This window comes from Malania oleifera, chromosome 2, assembly GCF_029873635.1.
Source record: "Malania oleifera isolate guangnan ecotype guangnan chromosome 2, ASM2987363v1, whole genome shotgun sequence".
NCBI lineage: Eukaryota > Viridiplantae > Streptophyta > Magnoliopsida > Santalales > Ximeniaceae > Malania > Malania oleifera.
In genome coordinates, this window is record NC_080418.1 from 139,617,208 (window position 1) to 139,640,611 (window position 23,404).

The 23,404-nt window shown below is 33.1% G+C and overlaps 1 protein-coding gene across 7 annotated transcripts in view; it reads right to left on the reverse strand.

Annotated features, from left to right (window-relative positions):
- The window catches only part of LOC131149318 (uncharacterized protein At5g02240), a 36,993-nt gene extending 23,652 nt beyond the window's left edge, over window positions 1–13,341 (reverse strand). Inside the window, exons 1-7 of one of the 7 annotated variants that reach the window (XM_058099670.1) lie at window positions 12,753–13,341; window positions 5,299–5,411; window positions 5,065–5,118; window positions 4,823–4,907; window positions 4,446–4,551; window positions 3,333–3,419; window positions 1,825–1,922 (exon numbers count right to left, since the gene is read on the reverse strand). In XM_058099670.1, coding sequence (XP_057955653.1) covers window positions 1,825–1,922; window positions 3,333–3,419; window positions 4,446–4,551; window positions 4,823–4,907; window positions 5,065–5,118; window positions 5,299–5,411; window positions 12,753–13,044 — 835 coding nt within the window. In that variant the 5' untranslated portion in view covers window positions 13,045–13,341. Of the gene's footprint in view, window positions 1–1,824; window positions 1,923–3,332; window positions 3,420–4,445; window positions 4,583–4,822; window positions 4,908–5,064; window positions 5,119–5,298; window positions 5,412–5,932; window positions 6,079–12,752 lie in introns of those variants that run through there. The other 6 variants (XM_058099669.1, XM_058099672.1, XM_058099673.1 and 3 more) reach the window with 6 other exon arrangements.
- Window positions 13,342–23,404: the final 10,063 nt, after the last annotated feature.

The window sequence follows — 23,404 nt, forward strand, 5'->3', positions numbered from 1 at the left end:
CACCCATTGTTTCAGCTGGGTTTCTGCCTTGTTTGAATCCCCACACTGCAGAATCAACAGGGATTTAATCTCAATAAGTTTCTTATACAAAGGGGAGTCATCATGTTTAGCTGTTGCATCTCAGATACTGCCACCCCTCAAGTATACATGATTGAAGCTCAAGTATTCATGGATGTATGAGCTCAAGAGTCAACCCAGGCAAGAATTTGGCATCCAAGAACTCTGCCATTTCCTCTAAATAATCTCAACATCGGAACCAACTAGTTAGTAGATCTTAAGTTCCTTAGACATATCCTTGAATGCTACAATATCCATAACTCAAGACTCAACCCAGCCAGAAACTTGGCAGCCAAGAACCCTACTTGTTGCCTTTCAATCATCTCAATGTCAGAACTCAGAACCAATTGGTTGGTAGATATAGGGTTCCTCTCACATATCCTTAAGAGTGCTATAATAGTCACAACCTACCTTCTTGGTCAAATTTAAAAATTTTCTCACATGAGTAAAAAACACAAGTTTGGTTTTTATCTTGTGAGAAGTTTTCATGAAGATCATCCAAACGGCTTTGGAGGTTCAATGATATATCACATTTGTAGCAATTTGTGTCTCCATGCTATTCCACAACACACAAGTAGCATGTCATTCTATTTCATCCAATCTTCATTATCTTTTAATTCTGGAGATGGTGGAGAATGTTGCAGATACTTGGACTTCTCTTTAGCGTAAACATCCAGCCAGTTTGATGGGCCAATGGCTGTGATTTGCATGTAAACAGAGTCAGCAGAAGCTTTCTCAGTAGAGGCCATCAGAACATCCCCCAAACATCATAATCAAGCACACACCAGTACCAGCTAGGAACATCAAGAACCACACAAAACAGAGGAAATAAAAGAAAACCAGAAAAAGGGGGGGTTGGAATGACTCAGCTATAGAGCACTAGGGCTGGCAGCAACTAGAAGCGGTGCAGGCAAGAATAGAGAATACTTATCAAACACAAATCAGAAACCAACCAGCCACTGATACGAGATTGCAAGCAATCAATCACAAACACACACAGCATCATCATGCCACAACCAGCCAATGGAACATTGGAACATGAACAGCAATATAGAAGAACAGTGTGACTACCTTCGCATCAGCAGACAACCACGCAGGCACGAACACACACAGCATTCAACCAAGGATGCTGTGCAGCCTAACTGAGAGGAAGAATGTCTCTATATGGCTCACAAACCAGACAATCAGATTTGAGAACCAACTACGGAAAGATAAGAAAAATGAAAAATAGCGTCCAAAATCAACTCAGATAAATCAGATTTCAGAGATCAATGCTCTGATACCATGTCATTAATCTGAAATAAACTAAATAGAGATGAAGAAAATACAACACTTTTAAGGTTAAAAAAGGAGAAGAGGATACAAGAAGAGAGACAGAGGAAAGAGCGAAAAGCTGCAGTTGACAGTTCTGGAGAGTTACGTGCAGCACCAGGTCTGCCGTCTTTATATATTAATAATAATAAGATATGAACAAAATATCCCCCACTCACACCACCTAATTACTGATATTATATTTCCCTTCTAACAATTCTCTACAGATAATCCCAAGATAAAAAACCAATAATTTCTTCTAAATTGAAGTTCACACACCTTTTTAAGAAAATATTTACTATTCCTTGTGTTTCTGTTATTTGGTTGTACAAATGAGTCCTACTTTTAGTTTCGCAGAAAAGGACCCAAGCAAAATTGAACAACTGTACAGCTGCACAGCTGTATGAAGCAATATGACTCAACCAAGTCTATCTAGAAAAACTATAAATAGAATACCTTGGCCTATAAGGACTGCACGCCGTTGCCCTGCTGTTGCTTTGATCAGAGTATTCAGATCATATGATGTGTATGGCCCATCGGTTAATCTACCAGCTCTGGTATAAAAATAATCATAGCATTAGCAAAATATAGGATACACAATTAGATAATGCAAAATTGAAGACTGCTCGCATTAGCATGATATTGTTGGCCCATCCCTTAAAAGCTTAAGCTTTGGGGGTTTAAGTGGTAGCTTAACATGAAATCAGAGCCAGGTCATCTGAAAAGTCCTGGGTCAAAGCCTTAACCCCCCCCCCCCCCCCCCCCCCCTCCAAAAAATTTGATGGGGAAAAATATTGTTGGCCCTCCCCACTGCATCTGCTTCAATTTTGGACTTCTTTCTCATTGCACGTGTCAGTGGACCTAGTTCATCAGGGAAGGTCTTGGGATGCCATTGTTAGCCCACTCCATAGAAAACTAGGGCTTGCTTAGTTGTGAAAAACATATCTCATTTGCCAGTTCTGGTTTTCCAAAACAAAACGCCACCTTGTTTTCCGTTTTCCAACATTTACATAGTAAACTTGGAAAACATATTTTTATTGTTTTCCAAGCTCTTCTTAAAATGTTTAAAAACTTATAAATTTATAATGTTGAAAACTGGAAAAAATAAGGTAGCATTTTTATAATTTTTGGAAAATAGTAAGTGAAAAAACAAAAACTATTTTCCACAACCAAGGTCTTAAATTTCAGTTTTAACTAAAACTTGGAGGCTTCAAAAGTATAGAAAATTTGATATTGATGTCACTTTCAATTTCAATTTTAAAGAATGATGAATATGCAGTTAAGCATGGAATTCTTTTATGAAACTTCAGAAACTATCAATAGAAATAAGGATGCAAGATATAGAACTAAAATATTCTAACTAAAATACATCAACTACAAGTGCGTGGCGTATAAGTTGCAATAACAATAATATAATAATGATATTAAACATATTCAATTAATATAAATATAGTTTATAAGGGTTTAAATATTATTCATGATACTAATACAGATAATTTAGACATAACTGGTCAAATAAAATGCTGCAGCTAATATATAAGTTTAATTTGTCATATTTTCAAAATTCTGAAGCCATTCATATCCTTCTTACAATAATATTTAGTTTCAATAAGAAAAGAAAACAAATTAAGAGAGAGATTTAATTTGGGTTTTGAATCTCAATTTGAATTTCAAGGAAATTTCATTCTATAATTAAAATTTTGACAAATTTTGCTGAATTTTTTAAAATTTCACTGCTACTTCGAGGTGATTCGTGAAAATTTCATGGAAATTTTGCCAGATGGAAATTGACAGCAATTTTGATTTTGAGGGTGGTGGGAATAGGAAATTTTGACAATTTAATGGAAATTTAAGACCTTGTCGACAACTAAGCAGGCACTTAGATTTTCCCCAACTAAGCAAGCTCTCATTAACAGTATTGCTCATTATCCCAATGGCCAGTAGAAGATACACTAGTGGCGTACCTGATTATCGTAAATGGAACACCAGAATTGCGGACCAAATCCTCTCCCATCTTCTTGTACTTGAGAACACCAAACAGGTTCATTATGCTGTAAAAAATATTGAGAAATAAACCCCCATAAAAATCAGATTTTTTTTCTTTTGCTTTTTTTATGGCAAAATTCATCAAAAGAGAAAAGGGAAGTGGGGAGTTCATTTATCCCTATGATATGAAAGCTAGCTAGTAGCTTCGAAGGGGAAAGCATAAGCCCTTTACAAGCAAGAATATTTAAAAATGCAATCAACCTCACCTCCCCCCCCCCTCCCCCCCAACACACACACATACACACAAAAACAAACACACATCCCTTAAAAATAAAAAATAAAAAATAAAAAGCACAACAAACACATACACGTAATATCTTATTTTAAAAGGTTCAGCAATTTATTATCTAAAACTAAAGTAGGCTAGTGTTAGCTCTACAAGGACTAAAATTTCGAATTTTGATGGAAATCTGATGGTCTGAATTGTTCTCCTTCAGAGTTCAGATGCATAATTCCTTTCCAGATATCCCTGAACAAATAGCAAATAGAACAAGACTTCAAAGCACTTTAGCTCTTAGATCAAACCCTAGCAATCCAACAGTGAAAGATCTCCCATTAGGGCCAATAACACCTAAGACACTCAAAACCAAGACAAATGAGACTTAAAAGAAAAAAGCAATTTGGCGATGGACAAGAAGGTATCGACCATATCCATGGAGTACACACACATACTCAACTCAACAAAGCATTAGTCCCAATTCCCAATTAGTTGGGGTCATCTATATAAACAATTTTTTTTTGCCATTATAATCAATCAAGGTTTGTATTTTCTTTTTAATTCTTTGATATCATATCTTTTCATATCATTTTAGCCCATTTTTATTTATGGCCCCCTTCTCTCCTTTGGAACGTTAACCCTGAACTAAATCACTTGTACAGATTGAGGCATTCATTAGCCTTCATTATACATGCCCAAACCATCTAAAACTTGTAGCCACATATTTAGTAATTCAATTTTTTATGCCAACTGAAACAACATGGAAAGTAATTCACGCTTCTGAACTTTCAATTTAGTTAAGAGGCAGACTTACCTCCATGGGAGTTCATTGAACTTGGTTACTCCCACTGATGAAACAAGAACAATTCTCTTCACTGATGGAGGCACTGCAGAGACAAGGTTTCTCACACCCTCCCAATCTTCCGAGTCAAGGGGGGGAAAAATCAACAACTTTACAGTGATAAGGTGAAAAGTAAATATTCCAGCTTGTGATCAGATTTATTGAAATTATGAATATTGAGAAAATTGGTTGAAGACCACCTAGGATGTAATGCTGCTCTCTCAATCTTGAATACAAATAGAATATTTTGGGAGGTAGTCATACAAATAAAACAGTGAATTCAAAACCTAAGATAGCTGTAAAAATGGTTGTTTTAATATCCTTTTTACTGCAAGGTAAACAACCCTGACCTACTCTTTCTGGTGTGTTATCTCCATTCCATCTCCTTGAAGGAAAGGCTGTTGTTCCTGTGCAGCAAATCACGTGTGTGACTCCCTAAAAGACAAGATTTTTTACGATTAATATCATTCAGATACCAATCAAGTTAAGAGTTTCATTTACATTGTACAAGGTCAAGGAACCCATTTACAATTTTCAGAGAGAGAGAGAGAGAGAGAAAGAGCAAAGTACAGCCAATGTGAGAAAATCAAACCTCAAATACAGACAAGTCCAAATCCCCAGGGTTCCGTGTGTCCCCTCTGCATACCTATCAAGATTTAAAAGCATGTTAGGGATAAATTTTACATCCCAAGGGCAGAAAATAATTTCAGGCAAGAAATTTTCTGTCAGCCCACAAAAAAAAAAGGGAAAAGATTGTAACTGCCTAACTGATAGAGAATGAACAATGCTAAGAGTAAACAACGCTTAGTTCAGATAAAACTGACACCTGCAACATATCCTCATCCTGTATACCAAACAGAGTAGCTGCTTTCTGAGTATCTCGTAGTAAAAGTCGTGACTTGATATTCCTATTAATCAATGATGCAACTATCAACTGCCCTGCAGACGAAACCAAAAAAAAAAACAGTACTCTGTAATTTGCATTTGAAAATTTTAGTTCAATAAGAACTCCAAAATGCTCATTCAAACTTTTGGCTTATTGTGGTAGCTTGGATGAAATTTTGGAATGGCTTCATATTGGAAGCAAATGCCTTTTTTTCTTTTTGAACTCTGAGTTTAAATCAGTTCTTGCCCAAATTAGAAGTTTGTGCATCAGAAGCTATTCGTCCTCATTTGAAGCCGCAGTTGGTGAGTGAATCTTCTTTACAATGAAATCAACAATTTGATCATCATCTGAAGTTGCTTAAAAGTTTGTAAGGGACCTTCAAATCAAATTTTTTGTATATAAACGAAGGGATTTCATTAAAGAAGAAAGAATGTACAAAAGCCGAGAAAAAGGAATCTTCCTAAGAAGAAAAGAAAACAACAAAAGAGAAAAAAGAACAATCAATATAACATCTGTCAATCCTGCTGTAGATCCAAAAAGCAACACTCCTCTAAAACAAATAGCTAGAAAATACCAAAGCAAGGCATAAAGAATCTATCTGAAAGCAAAGAACATGTCGTCTTTTTCCACGTAAAGATGTGAGCATTCCTTTCCAACCAAATCCCCGCTGCACTGCAAAAACAGCACGTCTACTCTTAATCAAGCCATTTCTACTCCTACCAATTCCTGTAAAAGAAATAGTCAACAGATCCTCCATAAAACAACCAAAAAAACAAGAGGAAGAAGAAGGCCTCCTCTGCAGCAAATTATTGCCGTTAACTCTATTAACAAGAAGCACAAATACAAGCCCTAACCTTAAAGGGGATTTTGGCCTTCCAAATACTATGATGAAGCAGAAAGAACATGGTAGCTCTAATCAAAAGATCAAAACATGATTTACAAGAATAAATCCCAAAGAATCTAAAACCTGCATCAAACAACCCTTCATGGAAGGATGACAACCCCCCCAACAACAATAACAAAGAAGAGGGATCCTCCACCTTCTTATCATTCAGAGAGCCACAAAAATAGAACAAACAAGGAAGAGATGACATCGTCATGCACTGAAGAAAGACGATAAAGATGAGGAGAAGATATGAAAATGCAGAATCACCCAACCGAATGCCTTCCCAAAAGTGAACGCGGATAAGATATGAAAATGCAGAATCACCCAACCGAATGTCTTCCCAAAAGTGAATGCAATAACCATTACACAAAACAAATTTGGCAAAAGGGATGAAGAAAGAGCAGATCTGTGAAATGAACCTCCAAGGCATCTCAACATAACATTTTGTTCCCATATTTGTATCCCATCCATTCACATGCATGCCAAATTTTTTTACTAACTTTATGTCAAAGAGAGTTTTCCTTTAAGGGAAACCGCAATAGCCATTTACCCATTAAAGCAGTGTTTTTAGAACCCCCTTCCAACTTAGACCTACAAACAACCTCCCAACCTAACCAAATGACCCCTCTTTTCCCCTATCCCAGACCAAAGGAAATCTCTCATAACTTTCTCAATTTTACGAGTTACCCTCATAGGAATTATAAACATAGACAAATAATGAAGAGGGATACTAAAATACAACACCTAACTAAGGAGCCTGCTCCAAAGACCTTTTAAACTGAGATTAATATCAGCAACACTCTTCCCCCAAATTTACTTTTAAACCACAGATCACTCAAAAAGTTGGAGGATTATAAGAACATCCAAAACAACTCCATGATCACCTAAGAAAAGAATAGTATCACTGAAGATGAGATACTGCAACCCACTCACCAGTCACTACCCACCCCAATCCCTCTCATGAACCCTCTATTTTAACAGCCCTATCTAAGAATCTACTCAAGACATCAACAACAAGAACAAACAAGAAATGAGATAATGGGCCCCCTTGACTAATACCCCTCAAATTAAAAGAGAGGCATTACAAGCACCCCCTCATCCAAGCCTGCCATCTCTTCCCAAAACCCTTTCAGAAAAGATCTTTGTTCGAAAAATTCCAGCCAACCCGATCATAAGCCTTTACAAAATCCAGTCTAAAGATGACTCCCTTCTCTTTCCTCTAGCGAACATCCTCCACTACCTCATTAGCTACCAAGATGGCGTCCACAATATGTCTGCCTGCTACAAAAGCACTTTAGTACTGATAAATAGTATCTCCAAACATAACCCTCAATCTATCCACAAGGACCTTAGCGAGATTCTTGTACACTAAATCAAAAATCAGCAACCTTAACAGACTGACTCTTCTTAGGCACCAAAGTGATAAAAGTAAAGTTAATGTTTTTTTCCTGAAGCAAAGGGCAAAAGGGCAGCCTGGTGCACAAAGCTCCCATGTATATGGGGTTTGGGCAAGGGGTTGACAACGATGGGTCTATAGTGCGCAGTCTTACCATGCATTTTTGCTGGAGGCTGTTTCCACACCTCGAACCCATGACCTCCAAGTCACAGGGCAACAACTCTAATGTTGCGCCTAGTCTCCCCTTCAATACATTTTCCTAAAAGTTTATTAAAATAAAACTCATTAAAATATTCAACAAATACACCCTAATAACATTCTATAAATCCTAAAAGAAAGTCGTACTAGGACCATCCAAGCCCAGAGCCTTCTCCCCCTACCTCCCAAACACAAAGCCCTCACTCCATCCTCCTCAAAAGGCTTTGGTTCTAGAAATATTATTCCATTTGTAACCCTCAATCATAGTCCTACAACCATAAAAAGGCATCCTCAGACCACAAGGCTCCTTGCTTTAGGAAGGTAGGGAAAGGGTCGTCACAATATATGCAGCCTTACACCTGCCTTTATATAGGGAGTCTGTTTCCTTGGACTCAAACTCATGACCAATCAAACACAAAGGAGCAACCTTACCATCAATCGAAGGCTTGCCCTCATAGGCCTACAATGATCCTTAGTAAAATGAATAGAAAAAAAAAAAAAAAAATTATGTAATCTCGTGAGCAATCAAAAAAGGATAAGAAGTAACACAGCCCCCTAACCCTTTACCTCCCCACCCTCAGATATCTTTTCATTGGCCAAACAATGAAAAACTTTGAATTGTAATCACCGTCTCTAGCCTATGTCAATTTTGCCTTCTGTCTCCAACTACTCACTTCCCTTAAAATCACCTCCTCTAATATGGCCAAGAGTTCCATGGCCAAAATTAATGTTCTAAAAGAGGTTTTGAAGAAATGGAGATTAGCTGCATGTTTTGTTTGAGAGGGTACTCAAAGTAGTGATTAGCCTACAAAAGTATTTCATCATGTCATTAGATGGAAGCCCTAAGGTCCTAACTTCTAAAAATTGGGGATTATGGTCTTAAATTTCCACAAAAATTGTCTAAATTTCCATCAAAATTTCTGCTTTCCATCACCCTCAAAATTGAAATAGTAATTGAATTCCATCTTATATAATTTCCACCAAAATTTCAAAAAATCATCTTAAATTTATAGAAATCTCGAAATTTTAGTGGAACATGTCAAAATCTTAACTATAGAATGAAATTTCCTTGGATTCAAATGTGAGATAGATGCAAGTGAAATTTTTTTTTTTTCTTTTTATTGAAACAAAATATTATCTTAAGAGTTTTTGAAATTATATAAAAGTTACAACATTTTATTTAACCATTCATATATAAATTATCTTTATTTGTATAAAAAATAATACTTAATTGATTTGTGAATTTTATTTATTTTAACTGAATAAATACATTTTTTTTATCAGTAAAGAGAAAGTTATATTAGCAAGGCATCAAGTGGATGCCAACCCATGGTACAAAACATCAACCACTCTGTAGGGTGTCACAAACATCAAGGATTACATTATGATCATTAACAGTTTGCCCACTAAGTCAGCTGGAAACAGCAGCGATCCACTGGTCTTTGCAAGTCTGAAGCAGAGTAGTTGAATCTTTGAAGGCTCTCTTATTTCTTTCTTTCCAATCACACCAAAATATGGGGAGAGGGATGAGGTTCAAAGCCTTTCGCTTCTCCTTGGTGGCCTAATGCCTTTCCAAGCCCAAATCTCCCCTCCAACTGAATTTGCCATAACCCACTGCTGTGCAGTCAAGGACAGAACCAAATTCCACAAGTTTCTTGCCCAGGGCAGTGAAGAAGAATGTGGTTGACTGATTCTGCATCAACCATACAAAGAAAACACTTATTTGTGACTATAAGCAAAAAAGGTGACCTTTGAAGGGGGTGCTCTCCTCCAAATGGGAATCCAAGGGGAGTTGTTGCAATTTTTTCCCATTGATGAGAGCTTCTTGTAGAAAGATTTAATGGTGAAAACACCATTTTTGTCCAAAACCCATTTTGGTTCATTGGAAATGTTTTGGTAATGGAATTTATAGAGAATTCTGTAAAAGTAAAAGAGTGCATGAAGTTCCCAATCTGCCACATTCCTAGTAAAAGGAATATTCCAGAAAATTCCCCGATCAGTGATTTGGAGATGATGACTGATAAAGGGCATTTTCATCACAAGTCAAGCTGTAGATGGAAGGAAAGACAGCTCTAAGATTACTGTTCTCACGCAACACATCATGCCAAAAGTATTATGTTTAACTCATAATAAAGAAGAAGAAAAAGGAGGAGGAACAAGAAGAAAAGAAGATGAAAAAAAAGGGTAAAAGAAGGATAAGAAAGGACCTGCACGAGAAGGGGAAGAAGAAAGTGGGCGGCCTAAGTGGCAGCTCCTCTATTGCTCTCCCTCAGATGGAAAATTATATTTAAAGACAAAATAAATAAATAAATAAATAAACTCTAGAGACTGGAAATACCACTCTAAGATTCCATGCAACATCATGAACATCATCCTTGGTAAGCCAAGTGGCATCCAAAATAGGTTGGACTCGCTATTGAACCAAATATTAAAAGACCAACAAACTCATCATCCTGAACAGCCTTAGCTGTGCGCTGGGAAATGCGTGGTGCCTAAGGGATTACAAAACCTGCACTGGCACTAGAAGATGAAGGCATAAGACTTAAAAGGTATCTAGCTAAGGTGTCAAATACCCAGCATTGAAAAAAGAACTAGCGTTCATATCATTAATTAGGCAAATCATGTAAGTACACATTAGATCTAAGTTTCCATATGATGGAGAATGAGCCAATGACGCGAGCTTGCAATTTCATCAAAGAATATGTGGAATATCATTTGGGTTGGATGCAAACCATGACAGTATCACCCACATTAAATTCTATATCCTTAGAATGCACGCACTAACAAGTCTATAATCTATATTCGTAGCAAGTTTTTGCTTAATCTCAGCATATAACTCATGAATATAACAAAACAGAGATGCTACAAGCTCAAAAATACGTGCATCAGGTAGTAAAAGGACAAGATCAATGGAAGCACGAGATTTGTAGCCAAATACACACTTAAAAAACTCTTACCACAAAAACATTCACATAGTTATTATAAGTAAACACGACTGTAGGTAGCACTAAGTCCCAATTGTCTTGTTTCTCTACCACCATACACCTAAAGGCATCACCAAAATTATAATTAACAACCTCAGCTATAACTAACAAACTCAATCCAACCATCAGTTTCTTGTTGACAAGTAGAAGAAATCATCAAATTAGTACCACATATCTTCCCAAGTGTATTAAAAAATAGCTAATGAACTTTATCTCCTTATGTGACACTACAGAACAAGCAAAGCATGTTGTTTGACAACTTCCTAAAACAACAACTTGAAAATATGTGAAGCATCAAAGGTCCTAACACATGGAATGAAATGTGTCATTTCAGAAAACAAGCCAACTATAACAAAGATGGAATCATTTCCGCAGGCTGTTTTAGGCAGTCCAAGAACAAAATCCACTTTGACACCAAATTTGATGTAGGACAACAAAGGAGAAAAAAGGAGGGGGAGATGGAGGAAGAGGAGAAGGTAGTAAGCGTAAGGGAGAGGAAAGGTAAAACAAAAATTTACAAAAAAAATTCCTCATAAACTAAAATTACTGAAACAAGGATCAGTCTCAACTCATCATAAAATTGTGAACTCCCTAGTCTACGACTAAATTAAGTGGAGCAAAGGGATGCCCAAGTGGCAGTCCTCCATCACTAAGTGCATAGAGAAGATTGAAAGGGATTGTGCAGTCCAGAACATGGAGTGTCATAAAGACCTATAAATTAACTTAGAGCTGAGTTGCATTGAAAATGAAGGTGGATGGGGTTAGGCAACATGATCTTAAGCAAAGCTCATAACAGCACTCGGAAAATGGTTGAATTATAGTTTAGCTACAAGATAATATCAACATATCCCTTAAAAAGCTCTCTCTCAAGGATGCATAAATTCTCATCATACTACTTTCATCATTAACAAAAATGGTCTATGGGAAAGATCTATGCTGGGGGAACATGCTCCCAGAGATTCCTTCACTTCTCTTTTCAGATTGATTCGCTTTAAATCTATAGTCAAAACTGTTCATTCTCTTTTTAAACTACGATACTTTTAAAAACTTAAATATCATGAATCAAGACTTTGCTGCACTCATCCCTGCATTGAATGATATCTGCTTACTGCTTACACCACACTTCACCAAAGAAAGATGTTTGTTTTTAGAAAATAATGACATCTGATACATGAACCCTGAAGCCTGAAATATTATAAAGAAAATCACTTTCATCTTCCAAAAGCATGCCACATTTAGCCAAAATATGCTTCCTATACCACTATACATGCTTGTATATCAATCTGTGTTGTACTCATCGCCATGTTCTCACATCTCTTCCTAGCATGATGCCAATGCAAGTAGGTTAGTATATTTTCAAGTTGAAAATATTCTGTTCCTTACATACTTGTCATTTTCATATTCAAATTTGCTCGCAAATTAGCTCCTGGTTACCATGGTTATCACTGATTTTTTTAGTGGTATATTACCAAACTCCAACAGAGCTATAATAATCCCCACATTGAACCCCTTAAGAAGTCTATAGCAAGCAAAAGTTTCCAGCAACTTCACAATTGAGCATCTCTCAGATTAACAAATTTTTAGTTAGTGGAACATAAACGTTAACCTGGCATATGACCAACAAATTCACAGAAAGCATGTCTGTACAATGGCTGAACAATTAGATGCAACGCAAATCAATTTATCAAAACAGCACGTCAATAACAAGGACAATTTTTCAAAAGTTACACACACAATTTATTGAATCAATAGGGAGAACAAAAAGGAAAGGAAAAACATCATTGTCTTTCAAGATCACAAGTATACCAGCTTCCAATAAAAAGCATCAACGGAACAAACCCAAATCAGAGTGAGCCCAAAAGGTTTAATAATAATAATAATAATAATAATAATAATAATTGAGTAGCAGGTAAAGACCAAGAGTGCTCACCAACACCACCTGAGGCGCCAACGACGAGAACAAACTTAAAAGATGCAGGAGGGGTGGCTTGCGAATCGAGGGTTGACTCTAAATTCGAGGATTGAAGGACATCTTCTTTCACAGCTTGAAGAACCGATGATTTTGCTTTGGAACTTGAAATGCTCTTGGAGAAGCTATTACACCCAGAAAGAGAATTTAGTGGCGGGAATATAAAAAAAGGAGCTCTTCGAGAGGGTCTTAGCAATTTATCGCTTGAAATGGGGATGTCGCGAATAGGGCTAAACAAGATTCTGGAAGCCATGAACGAGGGAGGAGTACCAGCAGAGAGAGAGAGAGAGAGAGAGAGAGAGAGAGAGAGGGAGCTGAAGAACTGCTAAATGTGATGGTGGTTGCTTTTAAATTTGGACAATTTGAAAAAAGAAAATGAATTTCTCCTTATAAAGAAGGAAATTTTAGTGGATAAAATTTGTTGAGCACCAATCTGATAAAATTGGAAAGAACCGCAGACGCAGACGTAGGAGATATTCTCCACAACATTGGATTTGGATAGACATTTGTTCATATGTGGACGTTTCTACTAGTAGTTTAAAAATTTATAATTGGGATTCTCGATTACATGATTGGGTTCTAATGTTCCATTCGTTTGAATGTATTTTTTAAAAATTCATGGCCAATTAAAAATAAATTATAATATTTTTGGAGAGAGAAAAAATATTAGAAAAATATTAAAGATTATTTCAATATAAAAAAAAATTATTATAAATTAATGGAAGAGAATTTTGATGATGTGTTTGAGAGTATGAATTTCAAACTTTAGATTTAAATTTGGATGAATTCGGACAAATTCGTAGAAAAATTTGAAAGAAAAAATTATGTGAGTATTACTTGATAGATGTGTTTGCTTGTATTGGAAAAATCATCTTTGTAATAATATTTTTTTAATTGGATAATACACATTAAGAGCATTAAAATTTTTACATATATCTTTTGCTTTACATAGAAATATTTGATGGTATAAAAATATGGGTGGAAATTGAGAAATTGAAAACTATTGATTGTAATATAGAAATATTTTCATAAGGTTGATAAGTAGTTAATGCAGTTTTACAATTATGTGAGACTTCCTAAGTTTATATAAAGTCCTCAAATCCTTTCCATTTTTGTACATGTGAAAAGAATGACTCTTATGGAGCCACCTTCAAATTTCTTAACATCCATGGTACATAGGTCCTTACTTTTGAAAGATTAGCAAAGATTCGTGTTTGAAGGGTAAGACGAAGGTTTGTACCTGCGGCAAATCATTTGAAGTCATTTCGATAACTCAAAATTTCCAACATTATTGTGAAAATATTTTTTTTGTAGCTTGTTTTGTTCCTTCAATCCTAAATGCTAAATATTTACTGTTTTGTTTTATAACTAGTAAAAATGATCCGTGCTTTACAGCGAGATAATACAATAAAAAAGAAATGTTAAATGTTAAATGCATATGAGATAAGTTAAAAAAGAAAGATTAGAAGTTTGAATTATATACAGGAGATATTGAAATGATTAACTCTGTCTTCTAAAGAATAAAAACTACCCAAGGAAAAAAAATAAATTTGAGTTCTAAATTTTGAAAATTGACACTAATTATAAGAGAATCCAAATCTTAATGTCAATCCTAACAATATAAAATTTATCATTTTAGCGCAGAACTTGAATATAAATACAAATTTATTATTAGTAAAGGTGCATAGGAAAAACATATTTGAAATAAACTATTTCATTAAACTTTACCTTTAAAACACATAATACAAATAATATTTAAGTATTACTTTTTTGTGTGCTTTTAGTGAGATTAATTGTCATATATATGTATTTCAATAATTAAGTTTTAATAATAATATCATAATTTAACACATTCTTTTATATTATTTGTTCGACATAATTGACAAATATTGATAAATTCATACGAATAGCATAATATTTATGTAGTACATAAAACTTTAAAAATATTATGGACATATATACACGATATAAATTTATTTGTGGCAGATCAATTTAAATGTAAAATCAATTGTAAAAAACAAAATACAAACATAAATTTTAATGATACTGAATGAGGATTTAAAATATAAAATTTAAGTAAAATTTAAATATTTTATTTTATGACATATGGAAAGTTGAACTCTTCTTAAATTACATTTTTTATGTATTTATATACAAATATATATTTTATGTATAATTGTAATTTTTTTAATATTAGAACTTCTTGATGGAAGGTAAGTGAGAAAATAATCATTTATTTTAATTTTAATGTATATAATATATGTAAATAGAAATGTAACACAGTATATATATTTCTATATTTTTTAATAATATTAATTAAAATTAATTTTATAATTTTAGTGGAGAAAAATTGTATTGCACTGCATATATTATTTTGAATATTTTTAAAATATTTTCAATCATTCATGCTAATGTTAATGCATATAACATATGTAAACATAAATGTAACACGATATATATATTTTTATATTTTCAAATAATATAAATTAAAAATAATTTTATATTTTTAGTAGATCTAAATATAAACAAATAGTAAAAAAAAAAAAGTTGAAACTAATAATTTGAATTAATTTTACAATAACAAAGTATTGAAAAAGAAAGTGATGGAAAGTTGTTGACTTTAGATTATTTTTCAAAACATTATTTAATGAAATTCTTTAATTTGCCAAGAACAATGATGTTTTTAAAAATAGTGGAGCCCGCATGGGGATTCCTCTGATATAAAAGACAGAAACAAAAAAAAAAAAAAATCAGCGTCATATGTTAGCACTCGGTTGAATTTAGAAGTTCAAAAATCACATATATATATATATATATATATATATATATATATAGATAGATAGATATAGATCAATTATTTGGTTTAGAGGGGAAATGGTATTATTTTTAATATTTAATTGTATTTTGATCAATTTTATATGTTTCTTTTATATACTTGTGTGTTTGTTACCCTCTTATTTATTACCTAAATTCTCGTGGATTAGTTACAAATATTTTTGACAGCATTTGTATCAAATTCAATTTCATTATTATTTGCTGTTACTTGTTGAAGTCCAAATCTGTGTAAAAATTATATTTACACAGTAGAGATGGAACTAGGAGGAGAGAGAAGATTGTGCATATTTTCCTTTGTGATGGAATTTTGGGCATGGATTTCACATATATTCAAATTTTTTTATTGGAAGCTTATGTAGCATTCAGGTTACAAAAAAGAAAATAGTTCGCTTGTTAATCATTAAGAAATAAAATTCTAGCCTAAGACCTTCTAAATGAAAATCATTAATATGGTGACAAAGATTTCTTGCATTCTCACATATATCTCTGCAAAGAGTTTTTAACTAAAATGAAGTTATAAGAGAAAGAAAACGTAAAAATGTGGCATGGAAAAAACATAACCAAATGAAGTTCTCTACATTTTGAAGATGGAGACATTAGTTCATCCCACTAAAAAAGTAAAAGAATTTTTACCAAAATCCATTTTGTCCGAAAGTTAAAAACGAAGATGTTGGGGGTATATATATATGTTTTTTATTATTAAATTAAATAATTTACTACTCTAAAAACTACTTATAAATTTATGATTAATTTTTTAACTATAGATAAAACTACCTACAAATTATAATTTATTTTTTTCCAATATTAATGACAATGGAATTAACATTTTTTATAACAAATAGCGATAGTTGAATTAATAATTTTGTTTACTATTAATAGTAGTTCAATTAATAATTTTACAACTGAAAATAATAATTGACTTACTTTATAAAAAACAAATATAATAAACATTATTTAAAACCAACTCATAAATAAATTAATTAGTATTCAAACCTTTCTTATAATTATTAACTTATTTTCTTAATTGCTAATAATATTTGAAGTGATATTTTTTTTTTTGTAATTGCTATTAATAATTGAACTCTTAATTATAAATTATTGAAGTCCAGTATGGATCAATATAAAAGTCCTTACCCCTTACTCAATTGATAAATATTGATCAATTTATTAATAAGATAATTTTGAAGGGATCGGGAAACTATTAATTAGTAACTTGATAAATATTAAAATTAAACATAGATGAATCAAGCATTGAGCAAGCCAAAATTTGGAATATGCAAAACTATCAAAAACTAATTACCTCTTAAGCATGCATTGCATATCTACTAAATTGATTCAATCGATACAACAAAAGTATATAGCCATAACTTAAAAAACATAAGTCGTGAGATACAATGGTACCTATATAACTTATACACATGAATTTTAAAGTAAGATTGTTTGAGTTCAAGTCTAATATGCAAAGCAAATTACAACTTTAATAATATTTTAGTATATGTATGTGTTGTGAAAAAATGCCCCTCAAACAATGCAAAGCGGAATATGTATATTGTATAAAGGATCAAACAAACCTAATGTAGTAATATAAATGGTGATTATCCAGAATTATTCCACTACCACAGCAATTAAACAAAGTAATGATAAGAGCAATGACACAAGAAATTATGTGGTTTGGCAAAGCCTACATCCACGGGAACAATCGAGAAAGATTTTCCTACGAAGATCACAAATTACATAATACAATGATTTCAATGATCTTCTCTCATCCTCTCATCAAAATATATCTAGAATGATATATTTTATAACCCTACAGAGGCTTCCCTCCAAATACCCAACCGTTCTAACGTTCATATTTAAAATTTAAAATCTTCATCGTAGCCCTGAGTCCATTCGTCCACGAATAGGGCCCATTCGTTGACAAATCAAGAATATTCGTCGACGACTTCTGAATGTCTGAATTTTATCTGCTCTTCATATCTCCATTCGTCGACGAATGAGACCTATTCGTCGACGACTACCTACTGTATAGCACCAATGACTTCACACATATGTTTTTCTTCCTTTGCTTATGGACTTCACCAAGTATAAGAGTCATAAAAACATAATAGTATATTGCCTATAGATTTCTAGTTTGACTGTATAACATGGTCTTTGCATGTTATGTTTATGATGAGATTGGGACACTAATTTTTGTTTTTTTAAATCAAGATCTAGGTCTTCTACTAGCCTTCTTTGTTGTTCAAGTGGGGGAGTGTTTTCACTCTAGTCATGAGGTTAAGGGACCAAAGGCTGGTATGAAAGATCTACGCCTCCTACTTTGTCTTTGGTGCAGTCAGAGGGTGCTGAACGACACATAAATTAGTGATGTGTTTATTAAGTATGGGCTTTTTGAAGGTTAGAGTGTCAATGTATAAAGGCCATCATTTTCAATGGTTCACTAAATCATATGGGAATTACTAGTTTTTTTTTAGAGGATCTTGGACCATGATCTTCCATCAAATTCATTTTTGAATCAAAAGTACACCCAAAAGAAACCTCACTTTTGCCTTGTACCGAGAAACATGGTCATTACTTGAAATAGAATAACAATTAGAAACGGGGTGCTAAATATGTAAAACATAAAAATGGCATTAGAACTATATCAATTATGTGACAATCTTTAGGATGAGAAACATTTGTAAACTTTAAATACCGCTAAAACTTTGGCATTGGCTTGGTGGTTTTGGTCCTAGCCCCCTTTAGGAAGGTCTAGGGATTGAAACCCTCTTGGTGAGGATTCCTAGTAGTTTTAGAAAGGGAGGGGAGTTTTAGGCTTTTAGGGGAAGGAGGGGGTAGGGGTTGGGGAAAATTTGCCGCAGTATGCCACATCATGTCCATACTAAAAAAAAAAAAAAAATCCTCCTTTGGCAGTCAAATGCATTGTAATGACAACATTAGTGGCTTAATAACATCCATGCTTATCTTTTGAGAAATGTTAAGTACTTCAAATCAAATGTCATGTGAGCAAATTATAATTATTAAGGTAGGATTTTGTTAAAACATTTCCCTTTAGACAAATGTCATCCCCGCACACAACTTAGCATACTTGTCTCTACTTCGTAGTTCCTCAAAGCCTTCCCTTTAAAGGAAATTTCTATAGTTACACGTCTATGCTAGCAGTTCAGGAAAATATTGGCATGATCAACACCAAAAGCATAGTTTCTCTACTAAATGCATCATCATGTGAAGCATTAAACTTTTTTTAGGTTATGGACAAACTTCTTCTCTTTTCCTCCCAATGTACATTGTTTTTTTATGTCCATTCCTTCAATATACGCACACATTTGCATGGCGTGCGCAATCTTTCAATATACGCACGCATCTGCATGGCATGAACACCATCTATACAATATAAAAGTCAAGAATTCTATCATACCAATTATCTAATTACATGTGAGATGCAAGGTTATCAATAGATAGCAATGAAGGCAATCCTCTATGGTATACTCTTGAGTTAACTCATGGTAGCCCTACTGTGATACATCTTGATCTAGCTTAACCCATTCGATTAATATGGCATATTCATTCCACCTCCCACATGAGGGTGGGCATTTCATGACGCTTTCCCATTGTTAAGTAGAATCCCATTACCCAACTTTGTCCTAAGACTTAATAAGTAAAGTTTTGCTAAAGATTATGAACTTTATGAGTCAAGTAGAGTTATATATTGCTCATCCTCTTTCACTTGAATCTTTACAAAAATAGGTTATCTATATTCATTAATGTTACGTTTGAGAGCAGGGATTTTAGATTTTGAATTTGGATGGATTTGGATAAATTTTAATATAATTTTATAATACATCTCATTCAAATCTAATACAAATCCAAATTCAAGGTCTCTTCAAACTTAAGGTGAAAAAATATGCAGACTAGTTATTTTGATCATTTATTGGTTGACAATTGGCATCAAAGTTCAAAAACATACATATTATGTTATGGAGACGACGAAACACTGATTTCTCTCAAATGCAAAACATTTTTCAAGATGTGTATTATAGTTATCTTTGCTATCCCCCGTTAACATTTGCCCATCAATGTATAACATAATTCTACGTGATATGTTTGGGACTAGGTCTATTTGCCATTATTTGCCAATATAGAAAACAGTTTAGTGATAATAATAAATAATATCAAAATAAAGAATAATAAACATTTTTTGCGATATAATATCAAAATTATAATTTTTAATGCAAATTCCCATTGATGACGGTAGTAGCGACAACAATCATAAATATTATTGATTTAAATAATGACAACAACAATAAGAGTAACAAATTGATATAGCATTACAAATGGAAGTAGTTATATTAATATTAGACATACCCAAGCATTATTGCTCAGCCACTTATAAGAACTTATTCAATTAACAACAAAATTCAATAAGAATCTCTCAAGTTCTTCAAAGCTCAATAATAATTTTAACATTGGTATTATCAACCAACTTTACCAAATGAAATATATAAATAAAACAAACATTCAAAGTCAATTTTGGATTTTAAAATAAATAATAATCCTACAAAATAATCTTTATCTTTGTTGACCCCATAGTTATTGAAGCTTGTTTTTTTTTTTTTTTTTTTGTTGATTACATAGGAACTCTAGCCACTAACGAGCTCTTCGAACTCTCTGATGCGGCGTCAAACCTACAGATCAGTGTCCTTCGCACCCAGATGAGATTGAATTTAATATTGATTTGGTGTTAGAAACGGATCCTATGTCAACTGCTTCATATAGGCAACCTAGGATGCAATTAGAAGATTTCCTTGACAAGGAATTTGTTCAACTTAGTATATCATCATAGGTTACACCTGTGTTATTCACTAAGAAACATAATGGGGCCTTGAGGTTATGCATTAATTATTGGAAGTTGAATCACGTTACATTAAAAAAAAATTCGTATGGACTTCTAGGGAGTGGTAGATTATTTGATTAATTGGAAAAATCCCAAAACTTTTTAAGGTTGATTTGCAATTAAATTATCACTATATAAGATTTGAGAATTATACATCCTAAAGACACAATTGAGTATATAGTAAGATCGCTATAAGTTTCTAGTGTTACCAATTGGGGTTACCAATGCACCTTACATTTTCATAAATATAATTAATCAAGTTATTCAACCATACTTGGATCAATTCATTATAATTTTATGGATGATTTTTTGGGTATTCAAAGACTCAATAAGAGTATAAACAACATTTGTGATTAATTTTACAAACGTTATGAGAGCATCAGTTATATGCTAAACAGGAAATGTGGGTTTTAGACAACTAATACAAAATTTTCGGGTCATGTCATAATCAAAGGATAGTTATCTATTGATTCTTCTAAGGTTATGTCGGTGTTAGATCTTTGGAAGACTGGAGATGAAAATTGAAGTTGTTGAGTGTTGGTACTGAAGCAAGGTGTCTTAGGACAGGATGTATAATCCATCGATTTATGTTAGTTACCGGTTCTAATAGAGTTGTTTAAAAGATTAACTTAAAACTTGTTAAGTTAACGATGAATTTTACTTGGGGTGATATTCAACAAATTTCAAGGACGAAATTTTTTTTTTAAGAAGGGGAGAATGTAGTAACCTAGAAAAAATAAAAAAAAATAAAAAATAAAAAAATTAAGATATATTATTAATTAAATAAATATTATTAAATTTAATAAATTAAGTTAAGTAATATGATGATTGTATATATATATATATATATATATATATATATATATATATATAACTAAAAGTTATAATATATATTATTATATATGTAAAAAGAAGAAGAATAAGATCATCCTGAAAGTTTAGGATGATTTGAATTAAAATAGAAGCCTGCGTCTCTCTCTCTCCTTGATTTTTTTGGTCAAACGTGCGCCGATCGGAGAATGGAAAATACTCCTGAGTTCCATTCTCTGTCATCGACATTTTAACTAGAGTGGATTTTTCGTATGAGCGTTGTAAACACTACTTCTGGGATAAGATAATCTCTCTCTCTCTCTCTCTCTCTCTCTCTCTCTCTCTCTCTCTCCTCAATTTCTCTCAAATCTAAGTCAAATTGACGATCGGACACCACCATGGGGTCCTAGCTCTGATCCTCATCATTTTAATCGGAGCAAATTTTTAATTTGGGTTTTCTAGACACCACTCCAAGGCTAAGGTAAAGATAATGAAATTATATCCATTAATTATTTTTAAAATTTAATTAGCTATTAGGAGTGTGTGGACTTAGGAAATATTAAAATAATTATTATTCTGAGAATTGAAATGATTGATTTGAGGGAAATGTGAATTTTAGGTTTTTGAGTTTCGAACGCCGCGGTGGTGAGATTGGGTATTTTAGCAGATCTCTCAATGAATCAGGTAAGGGGAATAAATTATAACAGTTATTTTTGAAAATTACTGGTTGAATAAATATGTGAAAAAGAGATTGTGATATTTTGCTTGAGATTATTATGATATGAATATCAAATAAAATTGTGTGGCATATGATTTATACTGGAAATGTGTTTGAAACTGGGTTATGTGATTTGCATTGAGAATAAAGAGATTAAGATATATATGTTGAAATAAAGATAACGGAAACTAATTATATTTTATATATTGAATGATGATGATATGAGATTTTAAATATGGGAAATGATGAAAAGTAAAATATATAATTGTTTTATTGAGAACGATGAATTATGATATACCAATGTGTATTTTACAGGAAAATGATGGAATAAGATATATATATATATATATATATATATAAATGTTTTCTATGATAAACGAGGAAATAAGAAATATCGATGTTTGATTAATATTTATTGTTTATAGGAGACGAAAAAAAAAAAAAAAATGGTTTGAAAATCGGGACGTCACATTATACATATAACATTTCTAGTTGGCATACTCATTAGCATTGAGGTCAACTATCCTCTTGTTTTAGTTCTATTAGTAAAAGATAACCTACTCTAATTGGGAGGCGGTAGCAGTAACAAAGTGCAACAAGATCACTCTAGTTAGGAGGCAGTAGTTACTACAAAGTGCAATGATTAGAGAGGCAAAACCTTTCAAAATGTGCAATACCCTTACAACAACAACAAAACCACCACATTACAACAAATTCCGATGCCTATATTTACAACAAACCCACCAACCATTCAAACCAAAGTAAACAAAAAATCCAACATGTATCATTGCAACAACAAAGAAAGCACTATAATTACAATACATCATCATGGTAATATAATTATATGCTTACAACATAAACCACCACCATTGGTACATTACATTACCATATGCTTATGCTAGGGCACCATTCTTAAATTCCTAAAACTACATACCATCCTCATCCACCAAACTATTAAACATGATACAAACACAAAAATCACTATTACCATATACAAGATCTTCACTTTGAACTTCTCTATTGCCGTTTCTCAAGCCTCTTAACTTTTTCTGAGCAAGCTAAGAGCGACCACCTTTACTCTTCCTTCCAAAGCGACATTGTACCACTTGAAATACCCACATGATTTGTCCACACAACGAATATCAAAACAAATACACATTTAACAATTGGGGAAACAAAAGCCAACGACATACAACATTGAAATTGCTCAATGAAATTCATATCCATTATTTCTACATCAGAGGAGTCTCTTATCAATATTAGCATCACATCCATGATGTTCTTATAATAGTTGTATCTCCATATTAGCATATTGGAATGACAATATGCAATGAGTGGTTTATTCGAACTAGGCATGTT